A 10,424-nucleotide genomic window follows, 5' to 3' on the forward strand; every position below is an offset into this window, starting at 1 on the left:
AGTCCGATCGTAATGAGTAATACACCAATCGAAAGGTATTGCAAAAACTTAAAGGATTGCATACCAAGACTTTAAGAAAATCAATTGGCTTGGGAGAGAGAGCGGTGAAAGTAAAAAAGTGAAAATTTCGAAATTTGGAGCTGTTGGGGCCGGTGGGGATATATGCCCCCTCGCAATGTTTTAGTAGTTTTTCTATTGAAAATTCCCGTCGAATGAGGGGTCATATGATAAAATCCGATGCTCCGTTCAAAAGTTATAGCCAAAATAAGATTTTCTTCTTCTTCCCAAAATGAAATAATTTGTCCCTTTGTTTGTGGGTATGCATCAAATCGTGGTTTTAGGATCCTGAACTAAATTTTACTGTGCTTAGCAGCAGGATATGAACAACGTTTGTTCTACAACTTTTGGAAAAACCCGCTAGTTTGGCGGGAAATCATTGAAAAAAGCTAGATTTTGACGGCTTATAGTTTCTAAACGACCAAAGCTACAGACTCGTGCTATACCTTGTTAAAAAGGTAATTTAAAATGCTAATCGCGTTGCCTTGGGTAAAATTGGCTTAATGCAATAGTTTAAAATTTATGGCTAAAAGTTGTTTTTTTAAATCACTTTTTAGCTATTTTTTCAAAAACGGCTCTAACGATTTTCTTTACAACTTTAAACTGTATAGCCCTTGAGATTCCTTAAATTTTGGTATATAACACATTACTGTAAAAAGTCACGTTTAAAAGTTATTTTTATACGAAAATAGCCACTTTTGCCAGCTCGAACAACTAACGCTCCCTGAGTATTGAATTTTGTGTGAGGGTATACGAACTGTATTTTGGGGTCATGGAATCAGTAAATTTGCACTTAAGAGTTCCATATAGGAATCTTTTGTTCTACGACTTTTGGAAAAAGCCGCTGCTTTAGCGGAAAAAAGCTAGAAATAGCTCAATTTCGTTACACTCATAGAAATTTTTACCTAAATACTAGAAAAGTCGCCCTAAAACCGAGGTCGCCCTAAAAATACGAAAAATTTTCTAATTGTACGGGTGGCTAGCCCTAAAGTTACGGAAAATCGCCATGGAAAATATTTTTTAGGGTTAGTTTTTCCAAAAAGGCCAATTTGCCCTGTTTTTTAGGGCGAATTTTTATGAGTCGACTCCAAAAGTAATTCCTTCTTTTTAGGGCGAAATCGCCCTAAAACGTTGAACAAAATAGCAAAAAAAATGTTCTGAAATTGCCCTAAAAACAAGGAAGAGTCAAACGAAATTTTAAGACGCAATTAATGGATACATATGTAATACATGTTTGTATGTGTGTGTGGTTGACAGGTCAAAACAAGTGAATGTGTGTGTATATTAGGGCGGACCTTTTTCTATGAATTTTGATGCTGAGCGCATTTGACTTTAGAGAAGTCCACCCTTTTTCTTCTTCTTTGCTACTTTTCGTCCGTTGCAGTGGCAAGGGTGGGGGTAGAATGAGTTGCATTGTCTAGACTTTGTCATAATTTTTCGAGCGCTTGGCAGTGAAAGACGTGTTTGTATGAAACCTTTTGTTTGTGAAAAAGTGAAAAATGTAAACGCTATTTAAGCACTTGGGAGGCGATTCTTTCTCTGTATTTTTGGTGAGTACATACATATTTAATTGTGCAATTTGGATATTAATAACTAATTGAATTTACATATCTGTAACAAAGGAAAATGCAGCTGAAACTTTAAAAAATTTGACTGGAAGCAGCTACGAGGAGAAATTCCTGTTCAACTAGTCGGTCCAGAATCGGAAGTTTTGGAAGTGTGGCAGAACAAAGTAAGATCATTAATAAGAGTATACATATATGTATGTGTATATGTAAATAATGCTTGAGTTAAAAAGATGATGCAACAGAATACACACATACATATGTATATATTTACAAGAAATTTGTATTTATGCACCGGACAAACCGCATTCACAAGTGCATATGCCAAAACAACCCCCAAATTTCTATTGCGCCATTTCGTCAGTGCTCGAAATTTGCTTTTGCTGCTTCTTTTTTTTTCTAGGAGTAGCAGCAAACGCAATCGCAGGCTAAATGAAAATTGTGTGTGTTGGTTGTGCATTTTTATATTAATTTCTAACAATTTTTTCTTTTTTTTTTAGATTGAGAACGCTTTTCAGATCCAGTTTTCGCAAACCACTTTTTGGACTTATTAAAAGCAGGAGTAAGGAAGCAACAGGAAATAAACCTGCTTTCATTTTTGGAAAGCCACTCTGAAGGTAAGTGCTTCTCTTTTTTTCTATTATCATATAATAATTAGACTGTTTTCATTTAATAGAGATACAATCAACTTTAATTTGGCTTGCGATCCATTCAGTGTTGGTGCCGACAGCAGGACGGCGGGAGCAAGAACGCGAAGCACACCATTGCGGACTCGGGAAGCCGTTTCTTTTAAACTTATTTATTATTTATTATTTTTAAACCCGATATAATCCATTTAGCAATAATAATAGGAGAGTATGTAAATTTGTATAACTATAAATTGTGTAAATATATTTGTAGTTAAAGTAAATAACGACAACCAAAAATATAAAAACAAAAAATATAATGAAATAGTATTTATAACAATAAATAGCTATAATAATACCTATAATTTATGAAAAATGGGCCTAAAATTTTGGGGGGCATTTTGCATGTTTTAGGGCAATTCGCCTTTAAATCCAGAAAAAGGCACTAGATTTATGAAAAACTGCCTTTAGTTCAAAGGTCTTTTTTCTTATTTCTAGGGCAATTTGCCCTAAAATCCAGAAAAACACCCTAGATTATGAAAATCTGCCTTTAGTTTAAAGGTATTTTTTCCGATTTCCAGGGCAATTCGCCTATAAGTCCAGAAAAATCGCCCTGGACTTAAAGGAAACTGCCTTTAGTTTAAGGGTCTCATTTCCTATTTTTAGGGCAATTACCTTTGAAAATAGAAAAATCGCCCTAGATCTACGAAAAATCGCCCTAAATGTGTGACAAATTCACCCGTATTTTTAGGGCAATTTGCCCTAATTTTGTTGCCTAGTCGCCATTGACCCCCGTTTTAGGGCGATTTTCCTTGTTTTTAGGGCGATTTTACCGGAAAATTTCTATGAGTGTAGTTCGTAAGTTCTACACTACTGAAGCTACAGACATGTGCTATACCTCGTTTTAAAGGTATTTTGAAATACTTAAACGCCTTTTTAACTTAATTTGTTTAAATACAATGGCTTACAAATTATGATTGACCAATTTAAATTTAAATGTATATACTAGCTCCCATGAGAGCAAATGTAAACAAACAAAAACTTCTGATATCAAATAAAAACACCTCTTAACGAGGTAAAAAACTAGTGACGATCGCACCTTCAACATACAAAAGTTCTGATATCAACATTTGTGACGAAAAATTATTACACTCGTCATTAAATAGACTTTCTAATATTTTTTTATTCGGCACGCTGCAATAGAAAATGCCTGTGAAGGGAAAAAGGCTGGAATAGTTTGCTAGGGCGGGCCGAATGAGAAAATATTAGAAAGTCTATTTAATGACGAGTGTAATAATTTTTCGTCACAAATGTTGATATCAGAACTTTTGTATGTTGAAGGTGCGATCGTCACTAGTTTTTTACCTCGTTAAGAGGTGTTTTTATTTGATTTAGATGAGTTATAAATTACTTTTTGAATGAACTATTTTTATAAAGTGTTTAACTGTTTGCATTTTTTTAAGCAAATTATAAGGGTTAAGAAAAACTATTTAAGTTTTTATTTTCAATATAGTTTTATTATTATTTTTATAACCATTAGTTTCACTTCATAACATTTTTGTTCATAAGTTTAGATATTTCTATTAATAAATAGTTTATGTTTTTGTAATTCACTTACAACTACCTTATTAACAACATAGTATTTTGTTTTTTATGGATCGTAAGAGTATGTAGCGTTCGAATTGTCTATGGTAAGCTACCTCCCATTTTGACTTGGTTGTTGATGTTTGGGATGTTGTGGGTTGCCCCCATAGCTTATGGTTTGCCTGCAGTGTATTGCCGGCGGCAACAATAACGCTCAACGCTTGTTGCTTTTCTTGTTGGAGTTGCTGTTGCTGGCGTTGCCGACGGTGGGCGCTAGATGGCGCCACACGCCAGCGAAAATTGAATAAGAGGCTCGAGTTGAAGGCAATTGCCGAAGTAGGCAGGCAAGCGGAAAGCAGGAAGCTATACCAATAACAAACACACATACTGAAAAACTAAAGGAAGCGACACCCACACACATGCCTAGTTTATGCGGAGCCCTTAGTGCGAAATATTTCAAGATAAATGCTTAAAACTTAGATTTGAATCACAAAATACTTGATAACAAAATATTAAAAAAAAATATTTTTTACTCTAGTAAAGATGTTGTTTGTGCTCTAAACTTTAAAATATTGTTATATACCAATTAGGATTGAAATTATATTTAAGAGTTGTATAGTTTCCATAACTTTTTTTGCATCTAAAAATATGATAATCAAGAAACCTTTGATGTGAACAATATTCTAGCTTTTCATTTTAAAACTTAAAAACTTTATGATATTGCCCCTGCATAAACGGGGTAACACACACCCACACACTGGCACGTAACAAGGAAAAGTTATGTAGTGTTCTGCGCCATGTTCCTTCGGATACCTTCCTCCGTAGGTTTTCCTTTCCTTTTTTTTTGTATTTTCCCCCGTTTTGCTTGTTTTGGGTTACTTTGAATTTAATGGAAAATTTATTGACGACATGCCGCTTAGTCGTTTGACTTGGACTTTTGCCTTTGCCTTCGAGGCAGAGAGCGCCACCCACCCACAATTTCGCCATTTCCTGGCACCCCCAATCCCACAAACCCCACAACCTCCGCCGAGAACCCATCCTAGCTGCTCCGTCATGTGTGCAAAGTTTTCGCATTCGGTTTGCTTTGCCTGGGTTTCATGAACTTGCCCATGCCCTGCACTCTGACTGATTCTTCCAAGCAATTGGGGATAAATAGTTGATGATTGTGTGTGGTCGGTTGGGTCGGGGGTTTTCTGGGGGTTTGGGAAGTTGGCAAGGAGACAGGGGAAAAATCGAAAAAATCAGGCGGTACTGATGAATGAGGGATGACCGCTTGATGTGTCTCGGATTGATTGATTGTCCCTTGCAATCCAATATGTTGCAGGACAGCATTTGAATCGATTCATGCGGGTGGCTCGGGAATTACAGTAATAGCTCGCCATTTGCAAGGATATTCTCAGAACCGCTTGACAATTTTTCTCAATATAAATTCGATAACGAGCATCTATTTGTAAGGGAAATTAAGCGACGACAACTGTAGGTTTTTACCTTAATTAAAATTTTATAGAATGATTTATTTTCTACAACAACAAGTGTTTTCTATAGAACAAAAATGTTTATAAATGGTTTACAAATGCCATAAATGTTTGGTAGTTTTCCTCAACAAAAATTCATTCAATATTTATAGAATTTAAAGCATGAAAAAAATGTGTAACGCTAAAAGCATTGACAAATTTATTTATTTCTTTTCACCGATATTAAATACAAATCAAACTCCACTTTACATAAATGAAAATGCCCTGTGAAAATAGCCTATGTTGTAAACTTTTTTGATGGCCGGCACACATGACTTGCTTGACGAACATCAAAGGAAAAACTTGAAATTTTGTATTTGAATTGGTGGGTCCTTGTAATGGTTACATTAAAATCGTGGGAATGCTGCAGATGACTTGCGACGAATGGGGGTGGCACAATATCATAATATCGGCCTAAAAATAACAGGTGAATTCAGGATTTCAGAATTTGTCATCTAATTGGCCGGCTTGAAGCCGAAAAACCCCTCACAATAGATAGGCCAACGTCAACGTCATGCCTGTGACTTGTTCACTTACAATAAATTAGAATTATAACCTCGCTTAGCCAAATCAACGACGCAATAACCTCGCAATAGCCGGCGTACATGCAAGGGGACTATTCGGGAATCCTGTGGGGTTTTCGCGGGGATTGGGGTGCAAACCCCCTTCAAAGCAACCCCCAAAAGGCGTAGAGCAGTTGCCGAAAATAAAACATTCACAAAAAGCCGCGGCAAGGGGTAGTTATCCTGGCCTGACGCCACAATCCTCCGAGGAATCGTGCCGCGGAAGACCGAAAAACTTTTCTCGCGTGTTTTACCAACTTTAATATTTCATGTTGCTGATTTTCTTTATGGGATTTGGCCGTGGAAATCCCGGGGACAAACACCCCACCCACCCACACACCTCCTAACCAATCTCAACCCCTTGAAACTCAACAAGTTTTTTTTTCTTCATGCTCTCCGCCGAGAGTCTTGAAAAGACCTTTTGAGTGGAATGCGGACACGCCTGCCATGTTACGCCATTAGTTTATGATTATTGCCTAAAGTTTTGTGGGTCCCCAATGGAGTTCCGACTGGCACTTTGGATCAGTGTTGTCAACTGTTTTAAAACTAAATTTAGCCGAAAACAGGCAATAAAAATATAAAGCAACTGGTAAGTAAATTGTATTTTAGTTGTATAAACTAAAAAGAAAAAAGAGAGGAATTCATAAATTGTATATTTTCTGTTAAGTATTTTGAAACATTTCATATCAAAATATCCAGTAAAAAAGTTTACTAAAGACGTTAATGAAAAATTATAGGTTTTGGAAATTTTTTAAAATACATGGCCTGAACTTTTATAATTCTAATAAATATACGATTTTTTTTAAATCTAAAAACCAGATCATAACCATTATAAAGGACGTCTATATGTATTCAACTATATCACAAAATTTCCATGAATATCTACCATTTCTGCTAATAGAATGCCTAAAAATATTCAGATTTGGCCAGAACAAAAGCCAAATTGGCAACACTATTGGCAAGTGTGAAATGTGGTAACAACACTCACCTGTTGTCGACTCCTTAGTAAGTGTCAGTCGTCCATTGTGGTCGGTTAGCAGCAGCAGTAGCAGGATCTCAATCAGTTGAATCACGAAGAGACGTCGATGGTAAAACAAACACATTGCAATCCCACGTTTGTTGTCACCGCTTTCCGGTTGGAGGCTCCCTCTTTTTGGTTTCGCTGGGCCCAACCGCGATTGTAATTATTATATTATATCTTTTTATCTCGACGCGATTATTGGAACGTTAACGAACTCTTCACGCTGCCAGTCAATTCGATTCCCAAGAGCATTTTCTCATTTCTCCTCTCACTGCGATGTTTGGCTTCAGAAATGGACGGAAATCGGGGGAGAAATCAAATCACCGAATTGTATTTACTAATCTAATGCACACCCTCATGCACACACATACACGCAAAAGTATGCTAATATATTTTGGGCGTACGCATAAATATTTTACGCGAGCAACAGTGCGTATACTCAATTTGTTTAATAGTCCGCACAAACATGCCGCCAACACGATGGCCCGGCGCCAATGTCATTTGTTTGTCAGCGCCCAAATCGGGAAATTGATAAGGTGGGAGGTACAGTAATGCCTGGGTTCTAAAGACTCAAAGCCCCAAGGGACCAAAAAAAATAAACCAAAAGTGTAAATCATATTTTTAGTTCATCTTTTGTTTGTGCTATCAAATTAAATAAAACTTTAAAGGGAAAAGCTAAAGTTTCAAGTAATTTTTAATATTCCTGATTTACTTTATTACACTTTTCAAGCCATAAAGTTTTAAGAAACTTTTTCCAAAAGCCAACGAAAGTTTTTGCTCCTTTGGATTCTGTTGTTTTGCAAACTTCAATCATTTGCGTTCATGATTTTCTAAACTTCTTTTTATTGGCCAACCTAGTTTGGATTTAGTTTGGGTTATAAGGCACGAATTACTTAAAATGCCTCGCAATAGTCATGCTAAAAACCAGTGGAAATTCGAGCAATTTGCAGAAATGGATTTATTTTAAATTTCAGTATTTCAAATTGATAAACCATAGAAAAGGCTCTTTAAATTTGAGGATTTTTTAACTATCATTGTAAAAAAGTAATAACACTTTTCCATGAATTCAGATATTTATTTATTTTAATCTCTATTAATTGTAATATGGGTCATTTTGAAAGAGAATTTGATAATTCCTTAAGAAGAAAAATATTAAAACTCCTCTATTGGACAATAAAAACATAAAAACTCTTTTAATGATAATGCAATTAGAAATAGTATTTCTTTCAGTTATCATTTCCTGCTGTTTCTAGTTTGATTAATAATTTAAATAGTAAGAAAAAGAGCCCCTTATCCGCTAAAGTCTCATCCTTTTTTTCCTTTTATTCCACTTCCTCCATCATTATCCTTTTATCGGCCTTAAATTTGTACTGGCTTTTTGCGAGGGTTTGGATTTAAGCTGCGATAAATTCGCAGATTCTTCGGCTCAGATTCTTCAGCTGCCATTACGCACGCATCACCATAATAATGATAGTAGTAATAATAATAATAATAATGATGATGATGATGCCGGTGATGATGCCACATAAAAGGCGGCGGGGCCCATTTCAATTTCAATTCCACAAAAGGCGCGTGTATCTGCAAGATACATTTCTATCTCGAGTGCGCAAAAATCGCGCGGCAAACCAAAGCTCGTCGAAAAAAATCGCATAAATGAATGCTAAAATATATTTTGGCGTCGTTGCCATTACTATTATATTGCTGTTGTTGTTGTTGTCTTTGCTATTTCAACTATGAAAGGCTGTGCAAAAAGTAAAGCAAATCGCAGACAAACTTTTATTTGTATGACAATTGAAAAAAAAAAAGAATTCAATAAATCAAAAGAAAAATGCAAAAAGTGGTTGTGCGAACTTGAGCTTTGTTTTTTGTTTTGAATACACGGAAAGAAAGTAGACAAATATAGGGTATTTATATTTATTGCAAAAGTGTACCATCATCATAATCATTAAGATTATAACTATATTATAACTTCCATAACTAGAATAAAATATTTTAAAATCATATTATAGTTTTTTTCTCTGTATACAATGGCGTTCATTTGTTTACAGCCCAAAGATAGAAACTTTTGCTTTGTTTACAACTCTTTTGCAGTCCATATATTTAATTTCAATTTTTTGGTAAGATAAAACCGAAAATCGGGAGATAAGAAAAAAAACCGGCTGGATAAAGGGAATCATATTGGGGTAGTTGTTGTTATATAAAACAAATTGTATGCGAATTTTTGCACAAAAACACACACAGATACGCGGGCACATCGCACACACTCACACAGACACAGAATCAGGCGCTCAGAAAAACAGAGAGCGAAAGAGAAGATGAAGAGGACGACGAGGGGGGCGGGGCGAGGGGGAGGAAGGAGAACAAACGAATTTCAGCAACGACGCAAATTTCGATTTCCTCGAAATTTCTACCTTCTATTATGCTCGTTCCTCTCCCGGCTTCTGCTTCTTCTTCTTGTGCTTCTTGTTTGGGCATCATATACATTTTGTTTGCAAAAAAATGAAATACAAAAAGTAAAGCAGCAACAAACACACGACGGGAAGACGAAGAACTAAGCTTTTTCGCCGCCGTTTTGCTCCTTGTTTTTGCTACGCTTTCGCTTTGCTTTTGCCTTTGCTCTTTGGGTTTCTTTTGTTTTTTTTTTTGGTTTTTCGGCTTTTTGCGGGCAATAACTACTGTACTTTGCCGCTTTGTTTGTTTGGAATTTCTCAATTTTCAAGTACTCAGCCACCCACACATTCACGCACTTTTTCGGTACTTTGCCTCCCCGCCAGCTTCTTGTTATTTTTTTTACCTCCTTTGTTGTATTATGTCATAATTTATTTGTCGCCCAGGACTAAACAATGCCGGAATTTTTTGCACAATTGATAAAGCTAATGAATCACATTTCGTTTTCATTAGCCCCCCAATCGCTTGCCGTCTCGCTCTCTCTGGCTGCACCGGCTCCTGTTGCCTCCTCCTTTTTTTTTGTTTTTTTTTGCTACCTTTGTTGTCTTTTTTGCATTTCCGCTTTACGTTTGTGTTTCGCTCGCACTCACGCACTCAAACACACGCACACACACCCACACATGGCTGCGATTGTTGTTGTTGTTCCAGCTTGTTTAACTTTTGTTTGTCGCACACACACACGGAAGAGTCGCGAATTACAAGCGCCGGCGAAAAATTACTCGAGAAATCGCCCGCAAGTGCAAGGAGCGACGCCGCAAACACGTCCAAACAATAGTTCGCCCATCGGAGAACTGGAGCCCGAGCTTTGCTTATGAATGGAAAAGTTTGTTTTGAGTTTTGAACGGGGCAGCGTTGCCGGATGGAAATCTTGCTTTTCCCCTAAAACAGCCCTTGCCGGTTCGACACATCGCCAGCGCTCACGCAAAAGTTCCCCATCCCCAGAAAAACAAGTGGCAACTCCCAGATCGGCGCTCATTTTGAAATTTGTATCATTTCTGGAAGAGTAAAGCTTCCTAAAGCTTTGAATGACACTCCTATTTTTCCTT

At 36.6% G+C, this 10,424-nt stretch overlaps 1 protein-coding gene and 1 long non-coding RNA gene across 3 annotated transcripts in view; one reads left to right on the forward strand and one right to left on the reverse strand.

Annotated features, from left to right (window-relative positions):
- The window catches only part of plum, a 68,303-nt gene extending 58,084 nt beyond the window's left edge, over positions 1 to 10,219 (reverse strand). The window contains exons 1-2 of one of the 2 annotated variants that reach the window (XM_070217841.1): positions 10,098 to 10,219; positions 6,898 to 7,214 (exon numbers count right to left, since the gene is read on the reverse strand). In XM_070217841.1, the coding sequence (XP_070073942.1) occupies positions 6,898 to 7,012 (115 nt within the window). In that variant the 5' untranslated portion in view covers positions 7,013 to 7,214; positions 10,098 to 10,219. Of the gene's footprint in view, positions 1 to 6,897; positions 7,215 to 9,724 lie in introns of both variants that reach the window. The other variant, XM_017152250.3, reaches the window with a different exon arrangement.
- LOC108056515 (uncharacterized) lies at positions 1,498 to 2,624 on the forward strand. Its single transcript, XR_011419473.1, has 4 exons — positions 1,498 to 1,607; positions 1,680 to 1,789; positions 2,123 to 2,239; positions 2,299 to 2,624. It is a non-coding gene; the product is annotated as an uncharacterized lncRNA (long non-coding RNA).
- Positions 10,220 to 10,424: the final 205 nt, after the last annotated feature.

This window comes from Drosophila takahashii, chromosome 3R (assembly GCF_030179915.1).
Source record: "Drosophila takahashii strain IR98-3 E-12201 chromosome 3R, DtakHiC1v2, whole genome shotgun sequence".
Taxonomy (NCBI): Eukaryota; Metazoa; Arthropoda; class Insecta; order Diptera; family Drosophilidae; genus Drosophila; species Drosophila takahashii.